At 39.8% G+C, this 18,634-nt stretch overlaps 1 protein-coding gene and 1 long non-coding RNA gene across 4 annotated transcripts in view; one reads left to right on the forward strand and one right to left on the reverse strand.

The window, feature by feature from the left end:
- Nucleotides 1-18,634, reverse strand: part of LOC105431174 (dual specificity protein phosphatase 22-B) — an 18,799-nt gene continuing 165 nt past the window's right edge. For 2 of the 3 annotated variants that reach the window (XM_089074650.1, XM_089074651.1), the window contains exons 2-8: nt 14,169-14,897; nt 10,125-10,241; nt 9,835-9,959; nt 9,319-9,490; nt 8,962-9,140; nt 8,582-8,782; nt 1-8,291 (exon numbers count right to left, since the gene is read on the reverse strand). In XM_089074650.1, the coding sequence (XP_088930776.1) occupies nt 8,048-8,291; nt 8,582-8,782; nt 8,962-9,140; nt 9,319-9,490; nt 9,835-9,959; nt 10,125-10,241; nt 14,169-14,189 (1,059 nt within the window). In that variant the 5' untranslated portion in view covers nt 14,190-14,897 and the 3' untranslated portion in view covers nt 1-8,047. Of the gene's footprint in view, nt 8,292-8,581; nt 8,783-8,961; nt 9,141-9,318; nt 9,491-9,834; nt 9,960-10,124; nt 10,242-14,168; nt 14,898-17,600; nt 18,037-18,634 lie in introns of those variants that run through there. The other variant, XM_089074649.1, reaches the window with a different exon arrangement.
- Nucleotides 18,476-18,634, forward strand: part of LOC148937097 (uncharacterized) — a 2,940-nt gene continuing 2,781 nt past the window's right edge. Inside the window, exon 1 of the long non-coding RNA XR_016138755.1 lies at nt 18,476-18,616. This is a non-coding gene — a long non-coding RNA (uncharacterized LOC148937097). The remainder of the gene's footprint in view (nt 18,617-18,634) is intronic.

Below are 18,634 nucleotides of genomic sequence, written 5' to 3' on the forward strand. Positions count from 1 at the left end.
TTTCAGCGTGAACCAAAACGTTTCTTTTTGCAGCTTACAAAAATATCACATGGGTGGCCTTAAAATAACATTATCGGTGCAACAATAATCTCTCGCGATACAACAATTTATTGTGTAACAACTTGTCGTCGGTACATGACGAAGGTACGAGGTCCAACATCCCGAGTTCCGTCGTACGACCGGATTGTCACGCGCTACCCCCCCCCCCCCCTTCCCGCGATCGTCACCCTCCTCGCAACCGAATCGCCTAGTCGAATGGACGATCGTTACTGGTATATTAGAAAAATAAACGTCGTGAGCCTCTAAGTGGTCTTCTAACTACGACAAGGACCTATGGGCGCGCGATAGCGCGCGGACGAATCGCAACGTGGTGCGATTCAATTCGCAGCAGTGTAATAACCATCAAGCTTGCTGTCGCTAACATCTACGAGCGATAACCGGCCTTCCGCGCGCGCGATCATCTCGCGCGATTTGCCGGCTCGCGGGCGTCGATAATCTCCGCTTATTGCTAGAAAATCACGATTGCACATGCAACGCCGAGTTGGCGCGAGCTACGTGCGCCGCCTCGCCGCGCGCAGTAATGACTGGCTGGGCAAAAGTGCCGATTACGATCCCAACTGTAACTGAACCAGTATTTTCATATTCAATTTACATACCTGCGGTATAATTCCGCTACTTTGCAATAGAGACGCTTTCCGAGAGACGTTCAAAATATTTGAGAATTTTTCTCGAGATACTTCTGCGATTATTTTCCTCATCACGTTTTATATGAGATAATATGACGTAATAAAAAATATGTCGTCGTATCGCCACGGGAAAGCAGAGATGAGACGTTGATGATAAATCATCAATCTCATAATTGATTTTTTTTATCAATATGTCGTACTCGATTGATTTTCTGAAACAAGAGGGAAGATTTATTAAGGTTCGCTCGTTTCGCGAAATCTCAGTCATTACTGCACGCCGTATCGTTCAGCGACCTTTTTTTCATCGCGTCTCTCGCGCCGCTTGCTTATCGATCTCGATTGCATATTATACGTCGAGGACTTAGCTACCGTTTTAGCGATGCTTCAAATCGATAAGCTACCGATATTTCGTTCCCTCGGCATCGATACCATTTTCGATGCTCTCAGTGTCTCTACCTACCTCTATCTACCTACCTATCTATCTATCTACCTACCTACCTACCTACCTACCCACCTATCTATCTATCTATCTATCTATCTATTTATCTACCTACTTACCTACCTATCTATGTGGTGTGATCGTTAACATCGATGCTGTAAAAAAGTAGAACCATCTACGTACGTATGACTATAGAAAGTGTGTACGCCCGTAGGTCCAAGTCACATGGAGCGAATGTCCTCGTAGGTCTTTCAAAAATATAGCGATCACAGTGTTCGCGATGCCTCTTGGACCACTTTGTGCGGCTAACCACTTTGAGCAACAGGAAAGATTGAAGATAAATAAAAGTTCCAATAAAATATAAATTTCCTTTCTCGAGTCGGGAAAAATCGCGCGTTCGCTCCGTAAGACCGGAACGTACACTAAATGCATAGGACTTAAATTCTTTACGGCTGATCGCCAGGTTCTCCATTCGAATACATCGATCTCTCGTATATCGCGGCCTTAAAAAATATATATATATATGTATGTGCTTTATGCACGGGTATATGTATGGATATTTGTGTACATGTACACATGTACGTGGTTTATGTACGCGGATGATATGTACGAACGTATGATATCTTCGATCGCCCTCGCTTGAGCTCGATCGACGATAGCCGATCAACATTGAGACTCTGTTTGATCGCGGAGTAATTAGCGTGTTTTTATGAAACGTTAGACGGCAAGTGCGCGTGCGACAACAACGGTTACGGGTTTTACGATCGCAATCCTTCTGCCGATATCTCACGTCGGATAGGCTTGACATTAAAGCCAGACACGTGGCGCAGCTGTTTCGCGGATGCGATCTTAACGGCAGACACCGTTGCGACATTAAACCCGGAATTACCCCCATTTTCCATGGCGCGCTACTTTCTCGTAAAACGAAAACTCGTATTCGATTCTGCGTTCGCAGAGAAGCTCGTATCCGCCCAATTGCCAATTCTCTCGACGATATATACACGCCGATAGGAAATCACCCTCCGCTCTTTTCTGACTCACGAACAGAGTTGCACTTGATTACTCGTCCTGTATGTGGATGAAGAAATTATTAAATAGTTAAGTCCTAAGTGTTCCACTTCCAAGGGAGCTTAATCGATTCTACGCGATTACTTTTCTACTTTCTAATTACTTGTTCTTAATATACAAAATGTCTCACATTTATTGTACAATATTTCAACAGCGTATACTTTAAAAGTTAATTTTATTAGTAGCAAAAATCCTCTAATATAAAAATTTCAAGATCGCATCAGCCTGTTATTGATTTTTATTGTTCAGTACTAATAAATGCACGGCGATTTAATTAAATAACTTCCAATCTATAATGATCAAGTTTCCTAACCAATAGTATTTGAAATCTAAACTAAAATTTTCCCCTCAAAGAAAATTACAATATTTTTATTACAAATATAAAAAGTGTATACTTGTATACTACAAACTGTGTATGTTTGAGAATCAATAGCTTTCATCGTTTTTCATTTATTTTAGATGGTATATCAATATTTTCAATACTTTTAAATAAAATTTTTGCGCTAATACAATGTTGATAGTGAATTGTCCATTAGATATCAAATATTGATTTTGATGTTTTTACAAAAATTATATTTAGGAAAATAGATCTTTTAATATTTTTGTTAACATATAGTAAAGTCAAATACCAATATTAATATATTAAGGCAATGAATAATTTGAGTGTTAGTGTAACAAAGATTATTCTAAAATAATTTACATAAAAACTTTTATTCTACAATGAAATAATTATTGAATCTCATACCTTTTTGTTTTATTTTAAATAATATAAAGTCAATATGTCAATAATTATGGATGAATAGACTATTGAAAGAATAAGATAAAACCGACCGATATTACGGGATGTATGTCATTAATTAATAATAATTAATTATACCTTTATATAAATTAGCAGAATTCTATCATACTAACATAATTTTTATCTTTTAAGCTTGATGTACATATTGAAAAAAAATCTCTATCTCCTTCATTTTCTCTGTACACATTTTACGTAATTATATACATTACGTAATTAATTTTTTGAAAAAATACATAAAGGAGCCAAATCCAGAGCACAAATTCCATTTAAAAAAAATATGTGGATAGAAGAAACAAGGAAAAAGTACACAAATGCAAGTAAAAGTTATATTTTTCCTTCCGTTCTTTACAAACATACACAAAATTTATTTTTATTGTATAGAAAGAGATACATGTAATTGTATAAACTTACTTCGTTCCAACCATCCTTTTCATTCTTGAGATAATACTACAAGGAAGTAATAAAATGAACTTTGTATCCAGCAAAAATAACAGCATTTTATTTATAATCGTTTTACCTACCTTTTTGCTTATTTTCTCAGAGAATTTCTTGTTTACCTAACATTAAATTCTAGAAAATTTAATTAATTAACATATTTAATACTAAAATTAATATGTATCTTATCCTCGCAACTTCACTGCAAATTAAATTTCCTAGAAAATCTATATAAAGTGCTTTTGACAAGTGCAATAATACTTTTATTAAATTCGCAAATAATATCTCGTCTAGAAAAATTACAAAATAACATTATCATTTTTTCAAGCACGCTTCATGAAAATGCGATATAATGGAAACGTTTTCTACGTTTTTTTATGCGAGAATGCAGGCTCTTCTAAAAGATTTAAACGCTTCGTGTGGCACTTTGTAATTAATATTCTATTACTTCTAATGCGATATCAAAATGAGCCGATAAATGACCAAGCTGATCAATAATGCGTCAACAACAATAAACCCTACTCTATGAATTTTGCATGTGCACTCTTGTATGCATAATAGATCGATGGACGATTATACATTTTCAACGATTAAATATTGGTATTAATCTATCCTAGTCCATCCATGTCAAGGTAATAAATCTGTGTGCTATTGTATCTATCTGGAATATACAGAGAGATGCACAGGCTCACGGATTAATTATTAAATTAAAATAGAAGATAATCAGAGACTCACCCAATGTAGAGCGGCAAAACAACATCATACGTTAATCTGCGAAATACAAATGTAAATTATATCGATAGCTTAAATAATTCGTATTCCAAGATACAATTATTGCACACTCTTTATCATTCTATTCCAAGATATAATTATTGCTTCACTCTTTATCATTCTTTCGACTAGATATTTAGTGAAATATAATTATTGCTAAAAATAAATCTTCTTAACCATAACCATCTTTTTATAGATTAAAGTGCTTTTTTTTCTAATTATAACTTAAATTACCCAAGTAAACAAGCTAAACTAAAGGGAAATAACCGATTAATTCAGCAAATAAAAATTTACTCACCCCACAGCTGCTTAAACGTCGCTCGATGCCCCCAAGGCCTTCTTTCTTTCCCTTCTTTATTTCCTCGTTGTCGCTTCTTCATGGCTTACACACAACTTTAATTCACGGTTGTACAGTTAATTACAATCGCGCAAGCACTAATCAATGGAATATAACGACTCTGCGGTACTTGGTGCGGTATTTCTAACCGATTGACCGTACGCGATGTGTGTTTTATTACATTGCGACAGAAGGATGACGTAAGAAAAACCCGTTGCACCACTGGAGATATTATTCTCAGCTCGTTTATTGCTCGCGCAACAATATAATTCGCGACATAATGTGTATCATTAAAAAAGTAATCGATATGTCATTTTGTTATTTAAATTACTCGACTTGTGTCCTCCATTTCTCGTTTCTGATCTAAAAATAATGATCAAATTATACGTAATTTGATGAAAAAGTCAAAAGTCACGACAAAAAATTCAACTGAAGAACGAAACATATCTACTAACTCATCCGAATCTAAGCATTAATTTGAAAAAAATAATTATCATCCAATAAAAGATAAATATAAGACTCGTCACCTTCAATTTCTATTTCAAATAAATCGCATTTAAATAAAAAGATATATATCTACTCTACTATAAATAATATCACCATATTGATATGCTTACGAATCCCGCAGAGATTAATCGGGTTTTCTGATAATCATCCATAAAGAATGATCGCGTTAATCAGCGCTTTCTAGCATATTGTCAAACGGTCGTATTTTAAGAAATAACGCGACAATATGTACCCGCTCGAGTTTTATCACGCACATAGCGACTCTGATGACTTTATGCGCGCAATAGCACGCGAAAATCAGTAGTATGCCAAATGCCATCGTACGCGAGCCGCTATGCAAACCGTGGTCGGTCGCGCCGTTTCCGTCGCGAAATTCCGAACGCATTGCAAAATAAATGTCAAATAAATGTCATATTATTTTCTTCCTTCAAAACGCATAAATGTAGCACACGTGAAAATCCCAAAACGCGGAATCGACCGAGCAGCAGAAAAATCAGTATCGGCTGAGAAGGAAATAATAGATGACAGATCGATACAAGGTGTTAGCCTAAGCGTGCGAATATCGCACGAGACCACCACCAGTCAACTTTGCTCATGACCCGAAAATTATTATAACCTTGACATTTTAATACTAAAATTTTCTATCCTCCTAACATACGCTTTCGAAGCTTTATACGATCATTGTGAGACATTCTGCATATTCCAGTATTCCTTTATAAAATATTGCTTTCTCTTAATTATTTTCTAGATATATATATATATATATATATATATATATATATATATATATATACGGATTTATCTTTATCTAATTCAAGTTTAATAAAAGTTGGAGTCTGGCGTTTCATCATCTAATCTGAGACGTTTGCTGTTAATGTTAAACAATGATTTGCATGATTTCTCTAATATTATATTTTACTCTTCCCCTTTTAATATACAGTAAATATAACTTTAGTTGATATCTTTTATTTAAAAAAATATCTTAAGAGTATGCGTCTGTAAGAGAAAATATCTATACATGAATCCAACTCTGTTTGTGTGAATAGCATATGTTTCTTTAGAAAAATGAGTGCGATTAGTAACGCACAAAAAAAAATGCGTGTTTGATACGATCGGCTGCGACGATTGCTTGCACGTCGAATCGCGATGAACGTACGTTTTCTCAACATGTATATATATATATATATATATATATATATATATATATATATATATTATGTGTGTGTGTGTATATACGTGAAACGTACACGAGAGCGATTAAAAAACGATCTGCGTTACTTTATATGCGTGTACAAAAGTAACACTGAGGAGAATCGAAGCGACGTTATCTTAAAATCTCGACCCATTCAAACGACTGGTGCTCGTGCCGGCGAAACAACAACAACGACAATTTTTGCCTAATGCCTACTACTTTACTTGTATATAATAATAATAATATAATTGCGATCACTGGCGGCGCTTATAAAATTCTCTGAAAGCCTTTCGCGCAACAAATGTACATTTGTCAATGTACATTTCCAACATGTGTACACGTATATACGTGTGCATACATGTAATTCCCTTTCGTTTCAACAACGTGTGATAAAACAGTGCGATCTCGCTAGAAAGCCAACAATCGACTATGGACGGTTGCGAACGAAATTAATAGAACGAGTTTATGGAACGAAGGTCCTTCATTTCCTACGAACATAATCGCGCGAAATTGTTCGGTCCATCGTAGCATGAGCTTTCCACCATACATGGATCTTGGAGCAAATCGGTTTCATATCTCATTTTCCTAGCACGACTCACCTATATTTTTATACACACACGCACACACATTCGATCTCTCTCACACGAACATGCCGTAAGTTTTATCGAAAAATATTCTTCGATATTTCCACTTTGCGCGATCAGTTTCAACAGCTACCAAACTACATTTCGAACGCTCAAGCTGTTATGTATTTTTCTACCTTTTATTAATCCTTTGGGAACGTTGTTGTACATATTGCATAATTGCCGCTTTGAGCAACGTTCTTTTTCACAACCAATAATTAGTATTGGTAACGATACGCGCATTATCTCCCGGAGAAAAATTATACGCGGGGATCGTTAACGAGCGCGTTATTAGCGGGATTGAAAGGCGCCGTAAAAGCGCGAAATAACCGGTCGCACTTAATTGCACGCAATTATCGTTGTAACTGATAAAGCCCCAAAGGATTAATTCCACGTCCCGAATGTGTCAATCTTTCCAATTTACTACTTCATCTCGCAGATCGATCCATTACGCGGCCGTATCAATTCAACTACTCGAACCTTTTCGTGGTGATTTATTTAAATGACAGATTGTCAGTATCCATCGACGTCGCTCCTCTCGTATTTCTCCGCGAGAGAATCTAATCAGGACGGTCTAATCGTTAGGGCGCGAAATTAACTCACTCTTAAAACGCGAAGTTTCCCCCGTTGCGTACAAAGAGAATCTCGTCGTTTCCCATCCCGTCCGCGATAAAAGCACTTTCTCGCTGAGTATAAGCAACAAAACTTGTAACAACTTTGTATAAGTCAACATTACCAACAATTCCCAGCAACGCGCGTTACGCGCATTCGATGTATCAGCATTTTCCAGCCCGACGCGTTTGAATCGAGCCGACGTGTGCCATTTTACTAGAGCACAGATAATTATTATTTACCCCTGTGAGAGTCTCTCGAACTTCCTCGTAAAATGTTCCTCTAAATACCCCAAATATCTCAAATGCAAAAAACAGGCACGTCTTTATGTAATTCATAGAGAGATACCTTCATCGAAACCTTTCCTTTCTCTTTTAGTTTCCTTCCGTGAAGACAGTTTAGTCCGAACGATCGCGTCCAACGTCGAGAAACGATCGCAAATTCGTAATTTGTTCCCGCCGACGGTGAAGAGCGTATATACGTATAATACTGGCGATAAGATCATCCGGCGGCTCGTCGATCTCCTTTTTGCTTTGTTATTCCACCAGGCTCGACAGAGAACCGCGCGACTCCCGGTGCTACGTCATCGTCGAAGGGTGAGACTCCGGTGGTACCGGCAATTGCGGCGTCTGTCGATTCGAAAACCGCCTCGGCCAGCGTTGTGGCGAAACCGGTGGAGTCGGCCTCGGTGTGTTTGGCGCAGAACCCGCGGTCAATCGCCAATTGCTGGTGGAAAATGCGCTCGACCTGCCCACGGTGGAGAGATTAGCGTTGCTGCTGCTACAGGCGACCGCCGCCGAAAGGTCCACCCTCGAGACAGCCCTGTGTGATCAACGTTAGTCAATTTTTATCTTATTATTATTTAACAAATAATAATATACTTATTTCTTAGGAAATATTTGTTCTCAATTTTTTCTTCTTGTAAAATATATTCGATAAAAAAAAAAAAAAAAAATTCGAGCAAAAAATAGTTACACGTCATGTTTCGTAAGGAAATGTAAGTACAATCTGTGACAAAGTGTCAAGTCACTTCATTGAAATGATTTCGAACAGATGTGAAAAAAAAAGGAAAAAATAGAAACGAGATTTTCTAAAAAAAAGTTTATCTTTACCTGGAAGGTGGCGCAGATCCTCCTGTGTAAGAATGCAATCCTGCCGGTCCACTTCTCGGTCTCGACGTGGTCACAACGCTGCACGACCTGTGCACGGCCGGCGAGGGTGGCGCGGATGGTAGCATCCGAGGTGTTTGCGGAGGTGTCCTGCCGGATGATACACTTCCGACGCTGCTGGTGGACGATTTTCTTCTCAGAGTTCTGCAAATTTATATTACATTGTTTATTTTACACACGACATTCTTTGCTACCTCCGATCGATCTTATTTTCCTATATGTCCTCGTAACTTTTTATAGCTCGAGAGTTCTCTTCTCACGTTATGGTTAGATAGCACAAAAAGTGTGCTCTGCTTTACAATTGAGAATTTCGATGGGATTACCTCTTAGAAGCTTGACGGCAAAGCCCAGTCGGACAAGTGCGTCCCATGGCGCACTTACCCTCGCACACTTCTTTCGCTAGCGCCAATGTTTCGTAATTCCTCAGGGTGGACCTGCAGGCCTCAGCATCGGACTCCGAGAGAGCAAGGCTGGGAAATCGCTCTTTCAACCTACGACGCTCCTACAACAAAATGTAACACGATAGAAATCTAATTCGATGATGCATAATACTGTAATTTTTAAAGATGTCTACAAAAATCTCTACGTCTTGAATTTGTTGCAGTTGCAAAACTAAAAAAAAAAAAAAAAAAAAAAAGGAAAAAAAAAGAAAAAGAACGAAATGTTTTTTTATCACTTACATCCTGCAAACGACTAGATTCGAAGTCCTTGAGCTGCTGCTGAAAACCAACATTCGGATTTGCAATGGAACGGCCGACTTTAACGACTTTGAGCGCTTCTTTCCACGACAGATTTGTGATACTCATGATGTAGGCCACCGCTACCGTCACGCTTCTCGACATTCCTGCCAGACTAGAAAATGATTTTTATTTATAAAAATTCAGGTTTTATTTTAAACTCTTGTAAATTGCAAATTTTATAGGATTTTAAAAATCCACAAATTCTTCATTGTCAAAATCATGGAATATTTTTTAACCACAATCTCTTTGATTATTTTATTTACTTTTCTCTTAGTGCGTAGTTTTTTTCATTTTTTAATTAAATCTATCTTTATAATTATTTTAAAAAATTATTTAAAAAATTAATATTTATATTGAGAAGAATATATTTTAAAGTCAATTTAAAAATCGATAAAAAGGGTATTCTACCGATTTTCAGATAGTCTGAACTTCATGCAACAATAAACGTATATCTACCAATGGATCAAAACGTTTCCGCCACGAAGACGGGCGGCATGAATGAAGTCGTTGCATAAAGAGAAATACTGCGATAAGTTCTGATCGGGACTGTCGGCGGCCAAGATGCATAGATAATGCTTATCCTGAAAACGCAATTGAGCTTTAGTCCGAATGTAAACGTACTTTTGTATCGACTATAAACGTTTCTAATCCGATGTTTCTCTACTGTTAATTAGCTATATCCATCCATTCCGAAATTCGATACATGCTTTATTCCGTGCTATGCTGTGTGTATCCTTTGTACTCACGGAATGTAAACGGCGTGCCGTATCGTGAATAGCCAGGATATGCGTGATTTCGAAACGCTCCAACTGATCGGCATCCTTGCTGTCCTGATAATTACCTATGTAAAGACCAGGAAGCACCTGCGAACGGAAATGCGGGGGAGTTATGGAGATGACACACATTTCGCGACAAATCTTTAATTAATGTTTAGTTCGACGTCAGATACTCAATGATCAAGGGCATTCACAGAGCGTTATAAAATTGCGGTTTTTAAAAAACTAAAAAAAAAAAAAAAAAAAAAAAAAATCAAAACCGTCATAGTCGTATCTTTCTCTCCCTCCCCGAGAATATTAATTTATAAAACACCAAGTCTCTTTCTGTTTGGCGAAAGATTCTTTACGATTAGACGACGAAGAAATCCAGGTCATAACGAGAAAGAAATGCAAACCTGCGTGATGGATTCGTGATGGCCGTCGACGGCGCCGTGATCTTAGATTAATTTTCTGTTCTTTAGGAAATATTGAATTTTGATGAAAAGTTTCAACTACACGATGAGAATGACGGCTAGTTATATGCGCTCGACATCGATTCCGACTCAACCGATATTGATCCCGTCTTTTTTTTAATGGAAACGCGATTGAACGCCGATGAGTCGTCTTCTTTCGTAGGGAAATTAAATAAGTTCGGGAATCGAATTAACGCGATGTGCGATAGGCAAATTAAGACGTTTCGGAGAAGCAATCTATTGCGGCAATCTCTTCGATCGTTCGCGTGTGTGACATTTATTTTCTCGTCGCAATGGGCTACCTCGAAAATACCCATTCTCTTCCGACGCAGGTCGTTAGTCTCAGTTCCCCCGCGATTTAATTTCATTCGAACTGTTCTTATCGCATGGCGATTATCCCCCCGTACTCTATCACTAGGTCCGTTCCCTCCTCCGCTCCTTCACGTTGACTTTAGATGAGAAGGAACGACCGGGTCGAGACTCGTCGAGAGCACGGCGAACGGCTGGCGTCTCGCGGTCGATCGATTACGAATAGAGAGACAGAGAGAGAGAGAGAGAGAGAGAGAGAGAGAGAGAGAGAGAAACGCAGAAAAAAAAGGAGAGCGAAATGTCCGAGAAGTGAAGAAAAACGTTCGGTGGAGGGGAACAAAAATACAGAAAGCGGAAAAAAGCGATAATAAACAAGTTGTCGTGCATGGTTGGCAACGAAAATGCGATTCCGATCGCTCGTGGTTTCCTGGTGTGTTTGCGCGATTCATAGCAGTGTGCAGATAGCGTCGGGGCATCGATCGCTCGACGCGATACCGCGATCCACCTACCGTCCACTTGGTGACATCAAAACCACTCACGGCGCGATCCACACACGTCTCTCGAGGAACATCCCGGACCTGCTGTCATCGACCTATCGTCCACCTGGTGACATCAAAACCACTCGCAGTGCGATCCTGACACGTCTCCCGAGGAACATCCCGGATCTGCCGTCATCGGCTCATCAACTACCTGGTGACATCAAAACCACTCGCGGCGCGATCCACACACGTTTCCCGAGGAACATCCCGGACCTGCTGTCATTGACCTATCGTCCACCTGGTGATATCAAAACCACTCGCGGCGCGATCCTGACACGTCTCCCGAGAAACATCCCGGATCTGCCATCATCGACCTATCGTCCACTTGATGATATCAAAATCACTCGCGGCCCGTTACTCAGACCTCTCCCGAGGGACATCCCGAATCTACCGTCGTCCACCACATCACTTCCGATATTCCGGCGTTCTCTGTCGAAATATGCCGTGGATGCGATCCCAAAAAAGATCGGGATGAATGAGGAAATCGAGTCGACGATTGACCGCAAGATCATCGAACTTTCCACGAAGCAAGGATCACGCCGAAGACGACGAAAGAAATGCAGCTGCCGAAAAAAATGGAAGAAAGATGGTCGAAGAAAGATGGAATCGTTGTCAATTGCGAAATTTACAAACGAATCGACGGAATTTACAGAATTGACGGAATCGTCTACTCCGACGGCCATCCTATTTACTTTCGTCGATACCAGCACGGATATCTCCACGAGTACTCCGTACCCCATGTCAGAATCGACCATGGAATCCTCAACGATGCCGCAACATTTCACAGATGTTACGTTCGCAACCACCGACGCTGTTCAATCAACGCTCAGCGCAATGGTGGAAGCTACAACTCGCAAAAGCTATCAACGAAATTCTCATCGTAAGAGATGCAAGAAGATCAAATGTGCGACGAAAAATTGCAAAAAGAGAAGAAAGAGAAAGAAGAATGTTATCGACGCACTTGATCGGGAAATTTTACGAAATGACTCCGATTCCGAAAATGTGAGAGCTTCGCGAAAGGAGATTCGCCATTCGTCGAATGACACGGATCTTTCGATCGTTCAATCGATTAAGGGTTAAGATGAATCGCAACGAGGTAATCGCAGCTCATATGCTTCGATATATGAGCGTGATGTATCATGTTGCCCAAATATATAATCAAAACAAGAGTATCAATTATTATTAGAATATATTTGTAGGATATTTCATAATGAGTACAAGAAATTGTGATATCATTAAACGAGATGTTTCAAAAAGAAAATAGAGATTCCATTTTAAATAATCTTTTGTAGTAGAATTTTGTAGTAGAAAAAATATATGATGTAAAAGTGAGATCATTACAGCTTATTAATATTACATTTCGTTTTGACTTGTTCCTTTTAATTTCCCGTTGAAATTATATTAAATTTGCAAATTAGCATACAATATTAAACACCGCAATTATGTAAAAGCAGAGACTACGTTATAATCATATTTCTTATTCAATATAATCAACAAATCATAAAAATTTTGTATTTATGAATAATTTGTAAACATAAAATAGATATAGTAAAGTAATATTATATGTAATATAATCTTTTTTTTTCCAAGAAAAAAAAAACGGATTAAAAGTTAGAACGAACGAGAATATGTGAGTAAATTATCGATTGATTATTCATTTAATGGTCCGTTTAATCATGAAATGTATCGTATTTTATAAATCACCGTCGAAGGGGGATTAAGCATAAATGAAGTTTCATTTTGCCGCAACATTTCCCTGTCAGCTTTATCACATACACTTGCGTTCCGCATTATGAGCTATACGATCGCACGTTACCGGACATAAAATTTTATTATTATCAAGCGTATTACGCCAGTCGTTAAGGCGCGAGGTTACGAGAACGCTAGGTAAGTCGTTATATCGACATGCGTTTAAACAAGTTGTCGAGTAATAAAGACGTGAAGTCAATCCTTCGGTCAAAATGAAACTTATAGCCAGGCCGTAAAAAAGAAATCCTGTCACTGCGACGAAAGAAGAAACGAAGATCTTTTTCGGTATTCATAACACGAATAAACGCGTAAATAGCATTTTATTTTAAAGAACTTAAATGGATGGACTTTAAAGCGTATTTCAAGCGGAATTACTCGGTAGCAAACAGAAAAGAAGTTAAACATTCTTCCACTATGTTCTTTGATTTATTCCGCTTTGTCTTGCAGAGACATTATTAAACTTTTAAGATCAGCTCCTTCAGACGCTCCGATACTTTGTTAAATCTTCTGAAAGTATGAAGTGGCCAATTAGTCGTTCTCTTAATAAGTTAAAGAAGCCGAAATAAGAGATGATAGAAACAAGTCGGACATTGTTAAACGATAAAAGCTTTCGAGAAGTTGAAATCAAAAGGAAGGGTTTATAATTAAAAACAGGAAATGGCGCGTGCAATCTTATCGATGAAACTATACTATATATGGTTATTAAATAAACGCGAATTAAATACGCCAAACGTTTCGATTTTACTATTCGCGTCTACCGAAGAGAATCTAAATTGATAGCGAGATATTTAGAATACATTCGATTCGCGATAAATAATACGCGAAACGCTCCAAACGATTTCACGTTCTATTCTTCCCACCTACGTTTCTACCGGCATGAAAAATGCATTCGTTTCCTTCTCTTTCAGCTAAACGCGACTGGATAGCGATCCGAAAATATAAGGTTTCCTGAAGGAATTTCTCACCTTGTTCATGCCATTCCCCATGGTGTCGGCGCGACGACGAGCGCGTTCTTAGTTTAAAAGCAGCGAGTCGTTTACGGGTTCTCGTTCGGCCGCCGTCATCTTCAGTCTCTTGAGCTTATTTCTCGGCGATCCGATTCGATCTTCGTCGACGAGACGGCGGTATTGTTCATCAAGCGGCATCCTCGACATACAGATAGTCGCTCTCGACTCAATCGACCTCCTCTTTCGACATCTCCGACATTATCAACCTCTCCCTTTCGCTTTTCCGCCTTGATATAATTTATTGCCCCGACACGCCGGTAATTATCAGTGATTTATTCCCGCTCGCGATAACAACCATACGTGACGTCATTCTGACTCTTCCGCACTTGGGGAACCTCCGTTTCGTTTATCGCATATGCAATCGTGCTCCTCGATGCGCCTGCGAGGCGGCTGCATCTACATGCGTAACGGGAGGCTGCATCTCGGGGAATAGGGACATCCAGCGGCAGGTTCCGATTCACAAAGTGCGAGTGCGGCATTTATATTCACAGCGTGCTTTTCGCGACCTCTTTATCGAGGAATTCCCGTATCCCGGTCGTCCCGACGGGAGAGATTCCATTTACATGTGAAGCCTCGCCTGCCACGGGCGGGAGACGGACCCTTCGACCAGAGCGATCGACTTGCCACTATCGCACGAGAGATAAAGCCGCTTTGAGAAGTCGCATCCGCTGGTGCGATCGTGACGCCCTGCAAGAAAAAAAAAAAAAAAAAGAAAAAGATAGAATTGTCGATTGAAAAAACGTAGACAAGATGGGTAGCACCGTCGCAGCGAAAATAGCCGTTAAGAGGAATTTGTCTTGGGTATCGATTAGCGATACGTGGTGCACGATTGCCTCGCTCGAGAGAGAGAGAAAACATGCGCTTGTTCTTCCGAGAAAGTGGGACAAGTTATTGATAAATTGTCGTCCGCGGGTGTTTCTCGCGGGTGTGTACGTGAGAAACGGTGGCCGTCTTGAAAACGGCGAAGGAGCGCGAACACGAGGGAACTCCACTTTTCGCGAACGACGCGCCCTTAAATTATATGCGCCGCGTCATTCCGCGGAACGGAAATGGGGGACATCCGCGTGAAACGGCGAGAAACGGCGGTGAAATTCTTATTAAAAAACGATTGGCATTTCAGAAAACATATATACGGCCGAGAAAAAAACGCGAGCTTATCGATTACTCCAAGATCAATAAGATGGATTATAAGGCTGCCGGCTACCTGGCAGTACGTTAACCCACTTTGCCCAATAGTACAGCCGGGCAGCATCTAACGGCGTCCGACGCGCGACCAGATTCAACGAAAATTCTCCGTGCGATATTTAAAAAAATACGATCGATCGTCCCGGGGAGAAAATTCTGTCGACTGTCACGGACGCCGCGAATCGCGATATTCTCCGAAAGAAAAATATCACGTCCGTGGCCAAAACGACGCATAGAAATAGACGTATTTCACTGGCAGAGGCGCAAGACTGCGCGTCTTTTATGTAAATTCTTTTATCTAAATTCCCAATATATTGGCTCGATGCTGACGCGGCGTATTTTGCTATCCGGCGGCAAAACACGCTTCGCACGATGCACGAGTGCGGCATGGCGCTCTGATTTCGTTCGCCAAGACGAGGCATATATCGAATGCGCGAAATACGCGTGAGATGTAAGCCATTCCGTTCTCTGGCAAGTGTTTACTTTCCGTATTTTGTGGAAAACGTGACGATTCGAATATCGATGTAATTGCGGTGGACGATGGCGTCCAAGGAATTCCGCGTTCTCGGTTTTCGAACGTTACATTAATTTAAATGGTCGACTGCCAAGAGAAAGAAGTTGAAATTTTATTGGCGTGGCTGAAAATTATATTAATCGTAACGACAACTCGCAGACTCTTCACGACGACCTCGTAACTTGATATCACGTCGCCGGTTAGTAAGTACGATTTGTGAATTTAATCCATTAAGGTCATTTGCATACGATTAGAATATACAAACAGTTTTAATTGAATACGACTTTGTGAAAAAAAAGACTAGAGAAACTTAAAAAATTATTTTAAAAAATTATTTCAAACAAATTTTTAGATTTAAAAAATATTGACATAGAGATGTAAATGTCGAAAACGTTAATTTATATTAAATATTCTTTAAGTGTAATATTAACAAATGTTAAATGTCATAATGTTGCTTTTACCTTATCTCTCTAAACTTTGGAATTAATATCATAATCATTAAACAGCTGGTAATTCAATATTTTCAATATTTGGAAATTAAATACTGAAAAGTTTAAAGGATTATTTTCATTACTAAATTCATTTTATTCATGATAAAATTTGTGCCTCAAAAGTGAAATACGATCCATTAATGGGTTAACACTCCAACGTGATGAGAAACCATATATTAGTGATTGTAATACCGGAACAAAGTAACAATATTTCATTATTTATTCTACGTAATTTAATCTTTAATCAACGATATCGATATTACATATCGGTGCGTATGTACGTATAAAGAGGTTCGCATTAAAAATAAATACAATAAATATGTGCACATTTGATTTATTGCTCTTACAATCAGTGAAAGATTATAAAATCCTTTAATTAATCTAATATAATTATAACTTAATTAATTAATTACAAAGTAATTTATTTTAAAGTGAGAATGTCGTTCTTTCGAAGAGCGAAATATATCGGTATTACAATCACTGAATCACGGATCACGAATATGAATAATCAGAATATTCGATATTATCTAATTTTCCGGATATTCGCAACTAGGGACGCCACTATGTGCTACTGTATGAAAGTTATCAATTTGCCATTCAGATTCAAATGCAATTGCACGCTAAAGCGCGATGCATCGCGCGATGTTGACCCGCTCTTGAAGTAAAATTGCGAGCGAATATGTGTCCGATAAATCCAGCGAAAACCAATCGTGCCTGATGAATCCGGATACTGTCGCGCGAAATGATTTCACGGCGAATTTTTTTTCTCATGCAAATCAATCGCATAAAATTAATTCATTAAAATCGAGTGCGTCAGAGACGCGTTCATAAAATCCTCGGTCCTCAATTATACAGATCGACCATTTGATTTCCGCTCGACGTTTGATCCTCCGTAAAACGTATACGTGTACGTCGCGATTTAGCGACATATTCAAGCTAAAAAAGCTACGTGCTATAAATGATGTGGCAAATTGCATTTGATGAATATTTCCCTCGACCCAGGCACGACGAAACGAATATTAAAACACAAAGATGTTGCAACACTTATTTACACGCACGGAGATTAATAAACACGGCGGCTCGACGAAAATGAACGTTTCGTTAAAAAAAAGCGTCTGAATCGACGCTTCGAGATCAAACGGAGATCTCTGATCTCCGAGAAAGGATGAGAGAAAAAAAACACACCAATTCGAGACGCACCTGCACAATTCACGTTCGACACTGATACCGCGAGAAAGACGCCGGGGGAGAATCCCTCTGGGAGAAATTGTTCTCCGTTATCGCGGATTAGCTCGTTGCACTCGCGGGATGTTATCTTTCTCTTTCCCTCCCTCTTTGAGGGAAAGCAATCGGAATGGACGGGAAATCGTTGGCACTTCGCTCAACTGCTTCCATGAGGAGAAATTCCCGAGGCGGTCGACCGTGGCGAATCGCGCCTCTTTAATTCCATCGTTCGGTTGCACTTTCAGCTTCGCTGTTATACACCGTTGCAGCAGATTGCACCGCAATTCATGTGCGTTCCTATCTCCTTCTCTTTCCTTCTACCTTCCCCACCCTCTCTCTCTCTCTCTCATTCTCTCTTTCTCTCTTTCTCTCTCGACGATTCGACGAAAGAGCGCGTCGTACGAAAACTGCCCCGCTCTCAGCGAGAAATAGCGCGCAGGAAGCAGACGTAGGGGGTTTTCCCGATGGCAAACAGCCAGGGGTGAGAAGAGAGTAGAAAGAAAGAAAGAGAGGAGAGAGAGAGAGAGAGAGAGAGAGAGAGAAGGGGAAAGAGAAAAAAAGGCGGGGTGCACGCAAAGTGGGGGAAATTGAACTGCGACGGCGAGGAGGACGGCGAGGGAGGGTGGCGGAATGTGCGGCTAGGGCAACGTGCAGGATAGTGGGGTAGATCCTATCATCGCGCGCGAACAACCTGTCTTGAATGCGCGTTTTGTCAGTTCCGACGTGTCGCGACTCGTCCTGAAGGGTAGGATCCCGCACCTGACACTCGAGACACTCCCAGAAGTACCGTCGGGGTCACCCGGGTGAACAGAGCGAATCGTCGACAGGACAAGGATGGTCGTACACTCGCAGGATGCGCACCTGAGCTCTCGTACTCGAAGCACTATTGCGATCGATTGTCGCGATGAACAACGTCTGATCGACCGAATCGGTTCCATTAACGAGAAAGGGATAACGTTGAAAGGGATGTTCGGTCTCTTCCGAGATCGAAGGTACGAGAAATTAATCTC

The sequence above is a fragment of the Pogonomyrmex barbatus genome, unplaced genomic scaffold (genome assembly GCF_055798465.1).
Source record: "Pogonomyrmex barbatus isolate J1 unplaced genomic scaffold, ASM5579846v1 scaffold17, whole genome shotgun sequence".
Taxonomy (NCBI): domain Eukaryota; kingdom Metazoa; phylum Arthropoda; class Insecta; order Hymenoptera; family Formicidae; genus Pogonomyrmex; species Pogonomyrmex barbatus.